This window comes from Mesoplodon bidens (assembly GCF_964165515.1).
Source record: "Mesoplodon bidens genome assembly, chromosome: 16".
NCBI lineage: Eukaryota > Metazoa > Chordata > Mammalia > Artiodactyla > Ziphiidae > Mesoplodon > Mesoplodon bidens.
In genome coordinates this window covers 60,192,001-60,210,311 of record NC_138173.1, presented here as the reverse complement: position 1 = coordinate 60,210,311, position 18,311 = coordinate 60,192,001, and the positions used below count along the sequence as shown (strand labels likewise).

Sequence of the window (18,311 nt, the reverse complement as noted above, 5' to 3'; positions counted from 1 at the left end):
TTTTTAATCATTATTTCCTGTAACACGGTGAATTTCCCCATCAAGGACTCCCTGTGCCTGCTATTGGTCAGCTAGATACAGGGCTTGCTCATACCTTGTTACACTCTGTTAGTAATTTCATTCCTTTATATCCAGACTTACCAAATGCAAAATTCCTAACAAATTGCATTTTCCAGTTATTATTGACTTTAATTTTATACTCTCTCTAGAGAAAAAGAAATATTGGTAAGAAATTCACAAACATGTGACATTCTTCAGAGGGTGGTGTAACTTCTTTTTTGCTTCACTTGTGCCTCTGTGTTACATTTACACTATCCCTGGACTGTGACAAAGTTGATGTCCTCTGGGTGGAAATTTAGTGGATAGAAAGTGAGAACGTGAACAGGGAAGGCATCAGGAAAATAATTTTTATTGAATGCTTACTATGATGCACTAAATACTGGATTAAGTCCTTTATATATTTTCTTTTTTTGTGTATGTATAAACATGACTTTTAATGCCTTTAACAAAGGCATTTAATGCCTTTATGTACCCTTAGGAACATAAAGAATCAGGTTTGTTTGTTTTTTTCTTTCCTTCAAAAAAGTAATTTTAACTAAAAAAAAAAAGTACCCAGTTAAAAGCAAATAAGAGTAGAAAAAGATATATAATGAGAAGTCAAATTTTCTACTTTAGATCTGTTTCCCAGGGCAACCACTATTAGTATTTTCTTATATGTTCTTACATAAATATTTTATAAACACACAAAAGCATATATAAATATGTAAGTGTGTGTATTACTCCTTCCCCACCTTCTTTTCTTAAACAAATGGTCTATTCACTTTTGTTTTTTACTATAGATGTTTCATTTCTGTAAACATCAATACAGCCCATTCTTTCCACAAGCATATATAACTGAGTATATCATACTATGAGTATATATATATGATGACTTATTTAACCAGGTATTCCTAGTCTTTTGCTTTTATAAACAACGTGGCGTTGAAAATCCTTGAATATACATACATTCCTTCACATACTTTTTAATTTATGTAGAAGCTGCCCCAGTGTATACCCCAAATCTGTTACCAAACTCTTTGACCTCTTCGTTTCTCTTTGGTTGACATTACCATCTCATTGTTATTTTGATTAGCCATCTTCTGTTTACTTCCACTGATCTTCCCATTTCTACCTGAATGAGTACTAACCTGTTTTGATTAATACAGTCTTAATATATATTTTTATGTCTGGTAGGTTCTGTCTCCTTATATTTCTCTATAAAAGGAGCATTTAAAAAATATTTTAAGGAAACATTTCAGATTGCCTAAATGACAGACTCATACAAATCCATCACAGGCTGACCTTGGAGATATTGTGGGTTTGGTTCCAGATCATCACAGCATATCTTCTTTATATATTTTCTTATACTTAATCCTAATCATATGAGGCAAGAATTATATTTTTAAAGTAAGGAAACAGAAGGTAGGGGCAAGGGATGGAATAATACTTATTGATTACAAACCATATCTAGGTTCTGTACAAGTACGGCACACAGATCATTTCATTGGATCTTTATAACACTACTTTATGAGGTGGTGACTCTTGGAACATTTCACTAATGGTAGAAGAGGGTTCTAATGCAGTTTGCTATGCCTCCCAAACCTATGTACCTTTTCGGTTTACCATGCAGCCTGCCAGCTGTGCCCAACTGACACAGATTTTAAGATTTTAAAAGGAAGAGCTAGATATATTTCTTGAAGCAACTAAAACGTAAACACCTTTGAGGAGAAGAACACTTTGGAGCAACTAAGAAAACACAATAGGAATTTGTGCTTTCTGTACATACTTCTTCTTAATGAAGTTTTATCTGACCCTCAATCCCTTTGAATTCTTAGGCTTTTCAGAAGTGCTTTCCATTTTCTCTACTCTCACCCAGATTTTGAAACCTTCCAGCAGCTTCTCAGTTACTCTTGTTCCCTTCTTATTACAAAACACCCTCCCCCCTCCCGACGAACTCAACTCAGTCTCTACATGTTAAATCCCTGGGTGGCGGCACCCATGTCAGCAGACATTTTCCTTCACGCTGTCCTGGACTCTCCTCTCAATGACATTCATGGAACTTCTGTCTTGTATTATTTTTTTTACTGGGGTATAATTGACAAATAAAAGTATACACATGACGATCTCATGTCCATGTATATTGTGAAATGGTTACGACAATCAAGTTAATACATCGATCATCTCACATAGTTACCTCTTTTTTTGCAAATTTTAATTGTTAGCAGATTTCAAGTCTACAGTACAATATTATTAACTATATCACCAGGCTATTCATTAGATCCTCAGAACGTATTCATCTTACAACTAAAAATTTATACCCTTTGACCAACATCACCCCATTTCCCCCAGCCTCAGCAATCATCATTCTACACTCTGCTTCTATAAGTTTGCCTTTATTTTTTTTTAAAGATTTCACATATAAGTGACATCATACAGAATCTCTCTTTCTCTGTCTGGCTTATTTCACTTAGCATAATGCTTCTAGGTTCATCCATGTTGTTGCAAATGGCAGGATTTCCTTCTTTTTTAAGGCTGAATAATATTCCATTATGTATATATGCACCACATCATCTTTATCCATTTGTCCATCGATGGACTCTTAGGTTGTTTCCATATCTTGGCTATTGTGAATGATGCTGCAGTGAACTTGGGAGTGTAGATATCTCTTTCAGATGCTGATTTTGCTTCCTTCAGATATATCCTCAGAAGTGGAATTGCTGAATCATATGGTAGTGCTAATATTAATATTTTGCGGAACCTCTATACTGTGTTCCATAGTGGCTGCACCAAGTTACATAACCACCACCATGTACAAGGGTTCCCTTTTCTCCACCTTCTTGCCAACATTTGTTATCATTTGTAATGTCTCTATCTTCAAAGAATTGTACAGCCAAAAGCCTTTTTCAGTTAACCTTTTGCTTCAAGTCAGCGTTGCAGACCACATCTCCCACTGAGTTTCAACTTTGTAAGTAAAAGAAAGCTCTTCAGAGTTATACGAGCCTGTCGCTAGAAATTCAGTGGGCTACAGTATGTTTTATTTCAGTGATAATTTTGGTCTACAATATTTAAGCTTGCAAGAGAAAATAAGCTTTTGGATTTCCTCTGTACAATTTTTAATCTAGAGGTAACAAGCCCTTTGCATAAGAAAATAACTCTCTCATCCACCAAGTGAATAGACACCTGGAATTTCTCTAGCCAATACTGAAGTGTTTCTTTCCGTATTAAAAGATAAGGCTGAAAATGCAAATACCCTGGAGAGAAGTAATATTTACTAAATTATACTCATTCTCTCCTGCAAATTATTGATATGAGAGTCTCTCCCAGAAGGAGGTTGGGGTATGGAGGAGAAGGAGAGAGCATAAGAGATTTGAGTGTTTACAGGGGGCAGGTGAGAAGTAGGAGCCAGTGCCTGTTCAGAAGGCAGCTCTGAGAGCCTTTGATTCCTCATGTTTCCTCTGGCCTTTTAGAAAATATTTACCATGAGAGTCATTTTTTATGCTGTGAATGTATGTTCTAAAGTCAGTGTGAAATCATGTACAGTAAAAATCACCCTTGGAGGTGCACCAGACCCGGGTGACAGGCAGAGCCACGACGACGTTGCAACAGCCCTGGGGCTGAGCGGAGGTGAGAAACAGGCTCACGGATTTTAGGGCTGTGCCTGGGTTCCACAACCAGCAAGTGACTGAGGCATCACTTCATCCAGTTCTTCTGACTTTAAACCCGTCTGTCTCTCAAGTGTTGGGTGCCTGCCACAGTACCCCGACCAGGGATCAAACTCAAGCCCCCTGCAGTGGAAGTGCAGAGTCTTAACCACTGCACTGCCAGGGAATTCCCCAGAATCTGCTTTTTACCAAGACTCCTCCTGCCAACCAGCTGTGTGGCTGACAGGGTCTTGGTGCTCCATCCGGGTGTCAGGCCTGAGCCTCTAAGGTGGGAGAGCCGAGTTCAGGACATTGGTCCACCAGAGACCTCCCAGCCCCTTGTAATAACAATCAATGAGAGCTCTCCCAGAGACCTCCGTCTCAACACTAAGACCCAGCTCCACTCAACGACAAGCAAGCTACAGTGCTGGACAGCCCATGCCAAACAACTAGCAAAACAGGAACACAGCCCCACCCATTAGCAGAGAGGCTGCCTAAAATCATAATACGTCCACAGACACACCCAAAACAGGCCACCGGACGCAGTCCTGCCCACCAGAAAGACAAGATCCATCCTCATTCACCAAAACACAGGCACCGGTCCCTTCCACCAGGAAGCCTACAAAACCCACTGAACCAACCTTGCCCACTGGGGGCAGACACCAAAAACAACGGGAACTACGAACCTGAAGCCTGTGAAAAGGAGACCCCAAACACAGTAAGTTAAGCAAAATGAGATGACAGAGAAACACACAGCAGAAGAAGGAGCAAGGTAAAAACCCACCAGACCAAACAAATGAAGAGGCAATAGGCAGTCTACCTGAAAAAGAATTTAGAGTAATGATAGTAAAGATTATCCAAAATCTTGGAAGTAGAATGGGGAAAATACAAGAAATGTTTAACAAGGACCTAGAAGAACTAAAGAGCAAACAAACAATGATGAACAACACAATAAATGAAATTAAAAATTCTCTAGAAGGAATCAATAGCAGAAAAACTGAGGCTAAAGAACGGATAAGTGACCGGGAAGATAAAATAGTGGAAATAACTACCACAGAGCAGAATAAAGAAAAAAGAATGAAAAGAATTGAGAACAGTCTCAGAGACCTCTGGGACAACATTAAACACACCAACATTCGAATTATAGGGGTCCCAGAGAAGAAGAGAAAAAGAAAGGGACTGAGAAAATATTTGAAGAGATTATGGTTGAAAACTCCCCTATGGGCTTCCCTGGTGGCGCAGTGGTTGAGAGTCCGCTTGCCGATGCAGGGGACACGGGTTCGTGCCCCTATCCCGGAAGATCCCACATGCCGTGGAGCGGCTGGGCCCGCGAGCCATGGCCGCGGAGCCTGTGTGTCCGGAGCCTGTGCTCCGCAACGGGAGAGGCCACAGCAGTGAGAGGCCCGCGTACAGAAAAAAAAAAAAAAAAAAAAAAAAAAAAAGAAAACTTCCCTAATATGGGAAAGAAAATAGTCAATCAAGTCCAGGAAGTACAGAGTCCCATACGGGATAAATCCAAGGAGAAACATGCCAAGACACAGATTTATGATAAAAACCCTCTAGAAAGTAGGCATAGAGGGAACTTACCTCAACATAATAAAGGCCATATATGAAAAACCCACAGCCAACATCGTTCTCAATGGTGAAAAACTGAAAGCATTTCCACTAAGATCAGGAACAAGATAAGGTTGCCCACTCTAACCACTATTATTCAACATAGTTTTGGAAGTTTTAGCCACAGCAGTCAGAAAAGAAAAAGAAATAAAAGGAATCCAAATCGGGAAAGAAGAAGTAAAGCTGTGACCATTTGTAGATGACCTGATACTACACACAGAGAATCCTAAAGGTGCTACCAGAAAACTACTAGAGCTAATCAATGAATTTGGTAAAGTAGCAGGATAAAAAATTAATGCACAGAAATCTTTTGCACTCCTAAACATTAATGATGAAAAAATCTGAAAGATAAATTAAGGAAACACTCCCATTTACCACTGCAACAAAAAGAATAAAATGCCAAGGAATAAATCTACCTAAGGAGACAAAAGACCTGTATGCAGAAAACTATAAGACACTGATGAAACAAATTAAAGATGATACAAATAGATGGAGAGATATACCATGTTCTTGGACTGGAGAATCAACATTGTGAAAATGACTATACTACCCAAAGCAATTTACAGATTCAATGCAATCCCTATCAGACTACCAATGGCATTTTTCACAGAACTGGAACAAAAAATTTCACAATCTGTATGGAAACACAAAAGACCCTGAATAGCCAAAGCAATCTTGAGAAAGAAAAATAAAGCTGTAGGAATCAGGCTCCCTGGCTTCAGACTCCACTACAAAGCTACAGTAATCAAGACAGTATGGTACTGGCACAAAAACAGAAATATCAATCAATGGAACAGGATAGAAAGCCCAGAGATAAACCCACATGCATATGGTCACCTTTCCTTTGATAAAGAAGGCAAGAATATACAATGGAGAAAAGAGAGCCTCTTCAGTAAGTGGTGCTGGGAAAACTGGACAGCTACATGTAAAAGAATGAAATTAGAACACTCCCTAACACCATACACAAAAAGAAACTTGAAACGGATTAAAGACCTAAATGTAAGTCCAGACACTATAAAACTCTTAGAGGAAAACACAGGCAGAACACTCTATGACACAAATCACAGCAAGATCCTTTCTGACCCACCTCTTAGAGAAATAGAAATAAAAACAAAAATAAACAAATGGGACCTAATGAAACTTCAAAGCTTTTGCACAGTGAAGGAAACCATAAACAAGACCAAAAGACAACCCTCAGAATGGGAGAAAGTATTTGCAAACAAAGTAACTGACAAAGGATTAATGTCCAAAATATACAAGCAGCTCATGCAGCTCAATATCAGAAAACCGAAACAACCCAATTCAAAAATGGACAGAGGACCTAAATAGACATTTCTCCAAAGAAGATATACAGATTGCCAACAAACACATGAAAGGATGCTCAACATCAGTAATCATTAGAGAAATCCAAATCAAAACTACAATGAGGTATCACCTCACAGCAGTCAGAATGGCCATCATCAAAAACTCTACAAACAATAAATGCTGGAGAGGGTGTGGAGAAAAGGGAACCCTCTTGCACTGTTGGTGGGAATGTAAATTGATACAGCCACTATGGAGAGCAGTATGGAGATTCCTTAAAAAACTAAAAATAGAACTACCACGCAACCCAGTAATTCCACTACTGGGCATATACCCTGAGAAAACCATAATTCAAAAAGAGACATATACCACAATGTTCATTGCAGCACTATTTACAATAGCCAGAACATGGAAGCAACCTAAGTGTCCATCGACAGATGAATGGATAAAGAAGATGTGGCACATATATACAATGGAATATTACTCAGCCATAGAAAGAAATGAAATTTAGTTTATAGTGAGGTGGATGGACCTAGAGTGTGTCATACAGAGTGAAGTAAGTTAGAAGGAGAAAGACAAATACCGTATGCTAACACATACATATGGAATTTAAAAAAAAAAAAGGTTCTGAAGGACCTAGATGCAGGACAGGAATAAAGACGCAGATGTAGGGAATGGTCTTGAGGACACGGGGAGGGGAAAGGGTAAGCTGGGATGAAGTGAGAGAGTGGCATGGACATATATACACCACCAAATGTAAAATACGTAGGCAGTGGGAAGCAGCTGCATAGCACAGGGAGATCAGCTTAGTGCTTTGTGACCACCTAGAGGGGTGGGATAAGGAGGGTGGGAGGGACACCCAAGAGGCAGGGGATATGGGGATATATGTATACGTATAGCTGATTCACATTTTTATACAGCAGAGACTAACACACCATTGTAAAGCAATTATACTCCAATAAAGAGGTTAAAAAAAATCACTCTTGAAAATCCCTTTAATCTCCCATAAAATGCAGTTCTCCTCCATGTCTCAAGAAGTCCAGCATTACTGCTCTTTTTCAAGCTTTAACACCGATACACAGATTGCTACTTCTTCAGCTGAGTCCCCTGGTTGTCTGCTTGCATTTGGACACTGTGTGCATGAGAAATGCATGCAGAAGTGCATTCAGTGCAGCCAGATGAACCAAAGTACAAGAAACACAGGGGGAAACTAAGTCTAACCCAGGAAACAATAGATTTCCTTTCTTGTCTCATGCTCTCACTGGGTCATACATATGCCCAGGAATGGAATGGGAGAGATGGGATTTACCACATTATTTAAATTGTTCTCTCATTTACTTAATTATCTTCCTTTTTGGTTGAGTGAGTATAGCTGAATTTGTCTAAATAAAGTTAAAGTCACAATATTCAATTCCTCTGCATAGTCAACCGGATGCACAGTTCTTGGCCACTATGCTAATCTCACTCTACCATTGGCCAGGCACTGGGTGAGGAGATGGCAGAAAACCATGGTGAACATTAGGGTATAGTGGACCTTTTGGTTCCGGATCAGAAAATTGAGAGCAAATCACCAATTTGGGGCTCTTCACAGGTGTATCAGGTGAATACAGTAGTTTCCATTTTGATAATTTCTCTCTCTCTGTTTTTCTCAACAGGCTGGTCCATTCAGGTCCAGGGAAAGGATCACCCCAGGCTGGTGTAGATCTGTCCTTTGCAACACGAACTGGTACCAGGCAGGGTATTGAAACGCATCTCTTCAGGGCTGAGATCAGCAGGGACCTCTCACATTGGACAAGGAGCATAGTACAGGGGTGCCATAACTCAGCTGAACTCACTATTGAAGTCACCACAGGTGAGCATTGTTGGCTTTGGTTTTGTGATGTCACATCCTTATGGAAAGAATGCACCCTCTACTCCACCACAGCCTCAAAATTGTTTCCATTACTGGCCATTTGGGGTACTTAAAATTCCAGAGATAAACTTAAATTCCAGAGGTAAATTTAAAATTCTTCTAAATTAAGGCACTGAATGCCCTACTAACATGGAACCTAGGGGTTTGATTGTGAAAAGCTTTATCTCATCTTCATTCAGGAAAAGTGGGTAACTTGGATAGTCAGATGTCATTTCTACCATGATAGACAGTGCAAATCTAGAACATTTTCATCATGTAGAAAGCCCTGATGGTATCTGCTCTGGATGAACAGGATTTTCCCACAAGACCTCTAAGGTTGTGAAATAAATGAAATAGAAACCAAGAAAACAATACCAAAGATCACTGAAATTACAAGCTGGTTCTTTGAAAACATAAACAAAATTGATCAACCTTTAGCCAGACTCATCAAGAAAAAAAGGGAGAGGACTCAAATCGATAAAATTAGAAATGAAAAAGGAGAAATTACAACTGACACCACAGAAATACAAAGGATCATACTACAAACAACTATATGCTAATAAAATGGAGAACCTGGAGGAAATGGACAAATTCTTAGAAAGGTACAACCTTCCAGGACTGAACCAAGAAGAAATAGAAACTATGAACAGACCAATCACAAGTAATGAAATTGAAACTGTGATTAAAAATCTTCCAACAAACAAAAGTCCAGGGCCAGATGACTTCACGGGCAAATTCTATCAAACATTTAGAGAAGAGCTAACACCTAGCCTTCTCAAATTGAACACTCCCAAGCTCATTCTACAAGGCCACCATCACCCTGATACCAAAACCAGACAAAGATACTACAATAAAAGAAAATTACAGACCAATATCACTGTTGAACATAGACACAAATATCCTCAACAAAATACTAGCAAACAGAATCCAGCAACACATTAAAAGGATCATACACCATGATCAAATGGGATTTATCCCAGGGATGCAAGGATTCTTCAATATACGCAAATCAATCAGTGCAATACACCATATTAACAAAATGAAGAATAAAAACCATATGATCATCTCAATAGATGGAGAAAAACTTCTGACAAAATTCAACACCCACTGATGATAAAAACTCTCCAGAAAGTGGGCACATTGGGAGAACCTACCTCAACATATGGCCTCAAAGGCCACATACGACAAACCCATAGCAAACAGAGGAATGGATAAAGAAGATGTGACACATATATACAATGGACTATTACTCAGCCATAAAAGGGAACAAAATTGTGCCATTTACAGAGACATGGATGGACCTAGAAACTGTCATACAGAGTGAAGTAAGTCAGAAAGAGAAAAACAAATATCGTATATTAATGCATGTATGTGGAATTTAGAAAAGTGGTTCAGATGAACCTATTTTCAAAGGAGAAATAGAGACACAGACATAGAGAACAAACGTATGGACACCAAGTTCAGGGGTGGGATAGATTGGGAGATTGCGATTGACGTATATACACTAGTGTGTATGAAATAGATGGCTGGGGAGGGCCTACTGTATAGCATGGGGTGGGGGGAAAGACGGTAAAATCTGTTTGAAGGACATATAATAAGTTAACCTTAAAAATGCACTCCAATATACATTAGATGCAGACAAATACTGTTTGACTCCACTTACACGAGGTATGTAGAATAGCCAAATTCATAGAGTCAGAAAGTACATTGGTAGATGCCAGGGGCTGGGAGGTGGGCAGGGGAGGGGGAATGGGGAGTTAGTGTTTAGTGGGGACAGAGTTTCCATTTAGGAAGGTGAAAAATTTGGGAGATGGATGATGGTGAGAGTTGCACAACGATGTGAATGTACTTAGTGCCACTGAACTGGTTAAATAGTTAAATATGGTTAAAACAGTATATGGTTAAATATGGTTAAAATAGTATGATTTATATTATGTAACTTTTACCACATTAAAAAAATTCTTTTAAAAAGAATTAATTAAGTGGAATATAAATCCTTTCTCCATCTCTGCTCTGAAGCAGAACTATTCCTCTATCCTAAACGAGTATCTGTCTCTTGTGGTGCCTGAATTAGGTGTTTCACCCAGGGAGGGATGCCATATAAAAACAAGACATTTTGTGTTTACTTTAGGTTAAAATAAATTAAGTTGGCCTTAAAAAAGACCTCTTAGGTACAGTGTTTCCAAACCGTAGTCACACTGAAAACAACAAAAACAAAGCTTTTTAGTTGTACCCTCAGAAGCCTCCGATTGCTGATGCCCATCCCTAGAGACTGACGCAGCAGTTCTGGGGCGGGGCCTGAGAATCTGCATCTAGTACGATACCAGGCAGTGCTGATGCTGCTGGTCTGTGGACCACTCTGTGTGCAGTACTGCACTAGGGTGCAACTTCCTCCAGCACCCAGGAGGATTCTACAAGACGGGACCCACGTCAACATGTAGTAGGGTTTCTCCACATTTCCTTTACTGGTGCAAACATGAAAAACCAGATGTTTTGTAGAATTTCTGCTGCAGCATCTCTGAGATAATCACTGTCTTTTAAAAATTATCCTGAAACTAGTTAGTACCCCCCCAATATTTTCCAACATTGTTGAAAATGTCTCTCAGAGTGTCACTGAAGTTTTTATTTTTGATGCCTACTCTGTATGGCACGAAAAAGTAGAGTTTCAAACCTGAGTTGGAAAAGGCTCAAGTCACCTGAAAACTAAATTTAATGAAGTTATATGTGTAATTGCAGAGAAGTCCAGACTCCTTGCAACAACTTCTGGGGTGTTCTAGAAGAGAATGAAGATGGCCAAAGGGGTTTGGTTTAGTTTACATTCCACAAATTTCATAAAATCCTTCTCTCAGTAAGCTAAACTCTACTTTGACAGGAAAACAATGAGGCTGTTAATAGACCAGCCAAAGGAGAATAACAAAGAATTGTGTGGACTGAGCTAGCTGGGTGGTGGGAGAGAAGAAATTATGGAAATGGCCAAAGGTGCAGCCCAGTTTCAAATGGAAAGATGCCTGCAGAGAGTTGGGGGGAGGGGCTTATGTTTTAATCAGAGCTTCAATTAACTTGATAATGGGTTCAATTTATCCTGTGTAGATTAAGAACGTCTTCAGATAACTGATTACATTATATAAAGGCCACGAATACCACTTTAGGTCAATTAAAATGAAAAGTAACCACAGTCAATTAATTCAAACCATCCAGTGGCACAGCTTTCTAATTCAAACATAGAGGAAGGGGGAAAAAACATGTTTAGAGCTCAGGTGCCCACATATTCTGCAGATGTTAGAAGTGAAAACTTTCAAAAACGAGGATTCGAGATGGGAAGTCATAACTACATGTATGCCGTGTCTATGTTATGTTTTGGTCATCCTTGAACTGGACGGGTGGCAGGGGTCTAGGGCCCTTCTGAGAGGATAACTTAAGACTTGCCAAGGGGCTCCTTCCAGGACTCATTAGAGAATGCACCTTTGGAAAATATCAACCCTTTGTTACAAGTTGAAAGATGGCTGCGGTCAGTCGGAGGAAGGGGTATATGTTTTAACCAATTAAAAGCCACCTCATTCTGTGGGCAGATAGACACTCTCTTTCTTCCCCCAAACTCTGAGGGGCTCCCCCCACCCCAGTTATTAGTCTGAGAGCCTCTTCGCCAAGATCCCTCCCCACATGCCTCTGTATCCTGAGCACCAGAGCGTGAGAAGGCTGTACGAGACAGACTGGAAGGAAAGAACTTGAATTTTGAAATCTAAACCACTGGGTTGTGACACGTTCACCTCTCTGAGCTTTGCTTTTATCACCTATAATATTAATCTAAGGTCCTGCTTCTAAAGTGTGCTGAGGTGAAATTCAGTTTGGTTTATAAAGCTGAGCTGAGCTAAAGACGGTAGACAGTAATCAATACTGCCTATGTCCTCCTATCCCCAAAGAGCTTTCAGATGTATATGAAGACCAGAGCCAGTTGACTTGCCAGGGCCTGTTAAAAGTGGTGTTTTGTGAGGCAAAAAAATCCAGTCTGATACTTTTGCTTTTTTTTTTTTTTTTTGGCCAAGCGGCTTGCGAGATCTTACTTCCCCGACCAGGGATCGAACTGGGGGCCGGCAGTGAAAGTGCCAAGTCCTAACCACTGGACCGCCAGGGAATTCCCTCCAGAACTTTTTGATTAAGGGTTTAAACACTCACAAGTCTTCCTAATGGGAACTTGGAATCAGGTGGCAGTCCCCCTGTCCAGCTCATAATCTGAGAGTGCTGGTCTCTTTTCCTAAACGCAAGGTGGACCACAGATAAATGCTGGCACCTAACCTGATCAAAAGGTTTTACTTTTGTTCCGTTGGATCAGAGGGCACCTTGTGGACACCAGCTGAGGATCCTGAATACCACACTGCACAGAGGGAGGAAACAGCATCTTTCACCGAAGGTGCCACACCTGACATCGATCTACAACAGCAGCTTTTCCAGGACCCAAGACGATCAGATCATCAGGGAAACTCCAAAAGCACTTCTTTCTGTTTATAAAATGAGCTTTATTCAACTTTTTTAAAATTAAAAATCAGGTTTTTTTTTTCACTACTCACTCCTGACTTCTTACATGTGTTTTTGTTAACTTGGGTAATGTCACTGGGGGATTGCTTGCTTCTTTCACCAGGTGGTAGACATGGCGTTCATTGATCGATCAATCGATTGATTGATTGTGTGTGTGTTGACGATGATCAGAGGTAGCTTGCTCTAAATTAAATGTCAGTTTTTTCCAGCTTGATACAAGGCCATTGGAACACCCGTCTCCCTACATACATGTTGTCAGATGATCATATAAGGGCTAGAGCCCAGACAAAATTCAGTAAATCCCAGCAAAAGGAATTTCTTTCAGTTTATTTCCCTTAGTTTCAAAGGGCAAGTTAAATTACCATATGACAATCAATCTAAGGAGAATATTTTCATGCATGATTATTAATTTTTAACTTTAGGAAGAAGTTGGTGGCTGGGCCCTGGGTTTGGGGAGACAAGAAGCTTAAGTGCCTGGAAAATGGATGGGCTTCCACTGTTCATACTCCTGTCTCCCTCTGTCTCTCTCAGCTTGCACCTATAAAAACCAGGAGTGCCGGCTGACCATACATTATGAGAATGGATTTTCTATTACCACTGAACCACAGGAGGGTGTCTTTCCCAAGACAATCATACAGGCTCCTTATGAAAAGCTGAAAATGTCTTCAGATGATGGAATCAGGATGCTGTATTTAGATTTTGGAGGCAAAGATGGAGAGCTTGTAAGTACACTTTTCTTTAGACAGTGTGGTTTCGTATATTTTGTCTTGCAATACACCGATTATGGCCTGCAAACATAATGCTGCCTGTATTTATTTAGCACTTGACTACTTACAAAGTACTTACAGGTTCATGTCTTAATTGAACCTTTAAAAACAGTGAGGGGATCCAATTTTTCACAGTTCTTTACTTTGGTCTCATTTTCCATGGGAATATTACAGAAATATTTGAATCAAAGGAAAGGATCCTTTACAAAGTCAGCATTAAATTCTTTTCAGAGAGGGTCCCACCAGCTTTAAGATATACCATTCATTGTTTAAAAGTATCAAGCGTCTGATCTAACCTGGGCATTGTGCTAGGTGTCAGGGATGTAGGGATGTAAAACACCAGTCCTGGCAGCCTGGGGGGTCTCAAAGGAGCAGAGAGCATGAAGAGTACAGACGGGGAGGGGGTGGGAAGCGGCAGAGTGGAGGGGGCAGTGAGGAAACCCAGCAAAACTGGTCAACTCTACCCGAGTGGAGAGAGGGCCAGACAAGGACCCAGAAGTTTTGAGCTCACATCAAAAAGCGTCCAACAAGATCAGCAAGTTTGTCAGTTAACATAACATCTATACTTCTCATATCCTTGCAAATTGCCCATGTATTTAAATTAAAATCATGATTTCCTGTGATCGTTACTGCCTACCATAGTGAAGAAATATGTTACTCTAGTTCCACTGAAGGGTGAAAGTGGCACATTCTTCTACTTTCTAGCAAGTATAGTTCTCAAGAAGACATAGCATCTCATTTAAGCTGTGGAATGTAAAACTTCAAACAGGACCTTGATTTGGAACAACTAGTCTCTGTCTAGGTCCTTCCTAGTCAACAAATATCTGTTGACTCACACTTGATAACGGGGACAGAGGATATATAAAATGCAGAGATAAACCTCAATTTTAAAGATCTAGTCATTTTAACTCAGCTACTGGCCTTGCACAATTCTCCCTCTCCCTACTCCCGTCTCTCTGAAGGAAAGGGCCAGGGCCACACTTGAAAGAGCATAGGAGCCTGAAATCTCAAAGTTTCAGCACCACTGTCCTAGATCATGCACTACTACTAGCCCCAGTGCAGTACCACGTTTCTTCCTATGGGTGTCACAGGAGTCATGATGAAGTCAGTGCCCCGTGGCTGACAGGTGATCTGAACTCACTTTCTGAGAACCATTACCAGCCAGTCATTTTTCTAACCTTTAAAATGGATCCGCAGAATTTTATAGAATTTTGTTGTTTATTTGTGTGTTCAATCAGTAAATTCAGCCTGAAGCACCAGTTTGGAAAGAAGTGGTTGGAAAGTCCATTTTGCTGAGAACGCTTCTGGTTCAGTTGCTGCTCTATCCATCACCCAGCTGTGCACTTTTTCCTAAGGGTGACTACTCCCTAGCAGCAGGGAAAAGAACAAGAAGCAGTCTCCTGTTTTATCCATGGCTTGAAAATTCAAGGCTATTTTTGCCCATGGGGGAAAAATCACTTATGTCTAAATTTCAGCCTTTCTGCCTGTAATTACGACCTGACTTGCAAGGCTTAGGAAGGACTGATTTTTTGCTGCCAATATTTTAGGCTGAGAAGCTCAAGTTCAGACACAGCTCCCCCAGGGTCTAGCTATGCAACCCCCAGAGGCAGGTGCCAGGGAGGAGGAAAGGAACAGAGGTGAGCTGTACAAAATGCAATAAACTGAGGGTCAGGAGACCCTCGCTCTCTTTCTGAGTGTGGAACTAACTCACCAGTTGTCTTGCGCAAGTCCTTTTATTTCTCTGGATCCGAGTATCCATAAAATACAGGGACTGAAGTAGATAATCTTTAAGGCTACTTCTAAAAGTTGCATTCTGTTAGTGAAATAGAATATGGTGATTAAGCCCAGACTCTGGCATCAGATAGACCTGCGTTTGAGTCCATGCTTTCTCTTTACTGCAAGATCTATGATCTCAGAAAATTTTATAACTTCTCCAAATCTTAGTTTCCCATATAAAACATAGAGATAGTAACAATAGCTACGTCATAGTGATTTTGTGAAAATTAAATAAGATAGTATATAGAAAATGTTTAACACAGCACCTGGTTCATGCTAAATACAACTTAACTTCGCTGGATGCTAAATACAACTTAACTTTGCTGGATGCTAAATACAACTTAACTTTGCTGGATGTTATTTTATGATCAGGTTGTTATTCCCCAACTGTGTCATCATCAGAACAGAATTGGGGACAGTGGATGAGAATTGGGGGCGACACACTCAGTGCTCCTGAATTAGGCCAGGTGATAAAAATTCAGCCTATTAGGCTCTGACCACGTGCCAGCCCAGTAGGAACACACGGAGAAAGATAAAACTTTAGAGGGGGTCTTAACAGACAAGTGATGTACATGATTACAACAATCCATGAGTATAGGACAGTGAGGACACAGCTGCTTCAAAACCTGGGTTCTGCATTTTATGGTTTATGAGGAATTTTCACATACGGTATCTCATTTTAATACTCTACCCGCTGTGAGTTAGACAGGCCTGGGAAAAATTTTCAGTGACTTGTCCAAGATTATGTACACATCTAAAATGTGTTAGAACCAGGACTCAAACCTATGATGTGAAATTTAGTACTGCTTCATACTGTACCTAATCCAACATAAATAATAGCACTGTCGTGATACCAAAAATCAATGGTTTAGACAGTCAAGAAGGGCAGCACTGGGGCTTCCCTGGTGGCGCAGTGGTTGAGAATCTGCCTGCTAATGCAGGGGACACGGGTCCGAGCCCTGGTCCGGGAAGATCTCACATGCCACGGGGCAACTGGACCCGTGAGCCACAACTACTGAGCCTGCGCGTCTGGAGCCTGTGCTCCGCAACAAGAGAGGTCGCGACAGTGAGAGGCCCGCGCACCGCGATGAAGAGTGGCTCGCCGCAACTAGAGAAAGCCCTCACACAGAAACGAAGACCCAACACAGCCAAAAATAAATAAATACAAATAAATAAATAAACTTATAAAAAAAATTTTAAAAAAGAAGGGCAACACTGATACTTATGCTCTGGGTATGTGTAAATTTCACAGAACTTATTTTGGAAAAAAAGATATACGAGATGTAAGGAGTAAGTTCAAAGAGTTATTTTTTTATCTCACTGGGGGGCAAGGATTTAAAAACACAATTGCTCCAGTTAACGCTTAAAAGCAGGAAGTGCACAGATCTGTTTGATGTGTAAATGACTATTTTGTATCAAGCATTAGTTGAAAATCTTTCATATTCTCTTCTTTTTGAATTTCAGCAACTGGACCTTCATTCCTGCCCCAAGCCGATTGTTTTCATCATTCATTCCTTCCTGTCAGCTAAGATTACAAGGCTGGGGTTGGTGGCCTGAACAGAGGAGCGAATTGCCTTTGAGAAAAGGAGGGCTGCGATGCCACCGAGAAGTGTCATATCAGACACCATTTGCAGTGACGCACCAGATGTAGCATGCCACTGTCAGCTTGAGATCCCAAGAGTCCGTGTAACAGTCCCAGACTCCTCTGTCAATTTCAGCAACTATAAAGGGTACCTTCAGAAAAATTCCACAAGGACTATCAGAATAAAACTGTTTTTTTAGAACAGTAAAAGGGTAAAGAGGTGAGGCTGATTGGAAATACACAGCATAGCTTTTAAATAATGACAGTCAAGGACACGAACATTAGAACAGCATGTGCAGATCTTAATCATACCAGTTTCTAGGCAACTGGTTCACCCAGGTAAGCAAGGGCTGTATAGATGAGAAATTGACATTTTTCACCTCTGCCCTCTCCACCCCAGTAATAAGGACCCGTTGTTTTATTGTGCTTTATTTCCTATTTCTAATTGAGTTGACTTTCGCTGGTAAGGAAAGAAAAGTACTTCAAATGGAAACCCACCTTTTATTTAAGTGTGAAACAGCTCTTACTTTTTCTTAATGAATTATCTTTCAATGATGTAGAATGATTCTGAAGTGTTCTTATTAGCATATGATGAGTGGGAATTAAATAAAGCATCAGATACTGATCTGAGCTGTAAGCTGGTGGATTCTGAGCCAAAGTAGACTGCTTAAATTGCAAAGCTTTGCTGAGGAGTCGTGTGCATGAAAGATGATTAATTCTGGGACTACACTCATACTCAAGGTCTGCTATCTAAGAGCCATGACTTATAGCTTTATTTATAAAAGCAAATTATGGATTTTTTTAAAAGATTGTCAATGGAGATATATATATATATATATATATATATATATATATATATATATATATATATAAATAATTCATGTGGGGGTTAACTAATTTTCCCCATTTTGTGGTTTTCAGTGGAAGTACTGAGCAATTTATTGGCCCTTGTTTCTGCCTGTGCTTGTATGCATGCATTTTCAAACAAGTAATAGAGCAACCTTATATGATTCGGGTTAATGCTGGGTTTTACATAGAGAGCCAATGTTATAATCAAACCCATCAAACCCACCAACAGCTCTTTTGGAATTCCAGGGAAATAATATAATGACCTGATATTTTTGTACAAGAATATTTTCAGACATCGTACAGCATATTACTGATTT

At 40.1% G+C, this 18,311-nt stretch overlaps 1 protein-coding gene across 1 annotated transcript in view; it reads left to right on the top strand.

Annotated features, from left to right (window-relative positions):
* SNTB1 (syntrophin beta 1) overlaps positions 1-17,971 on the top strand; it is a 221,521-nt gene extending 203,550 nt beyond the window's left edge. The window contains exons 5-7 of the mRNA XM_081258841.1: positions 8,252-8,448; positions 13,552-13,742; positions 17,028-17,971. Of these exons, the coding sequence (XP_081114967.1) occupies positions 8,252-8,448; positions 13,552-13,742; positions 17,028-17,120 (481 nt within the window). The 3' untranslated portion in view covers positions 17,121-17,971. The remainder of the gene's footprint in view (positions 1-8,251; positions 8,449-13,551; positions 13,743-17,027) is intronic.
* Positions 17,972-18,311: the final 340 nt, after the last annotated feature.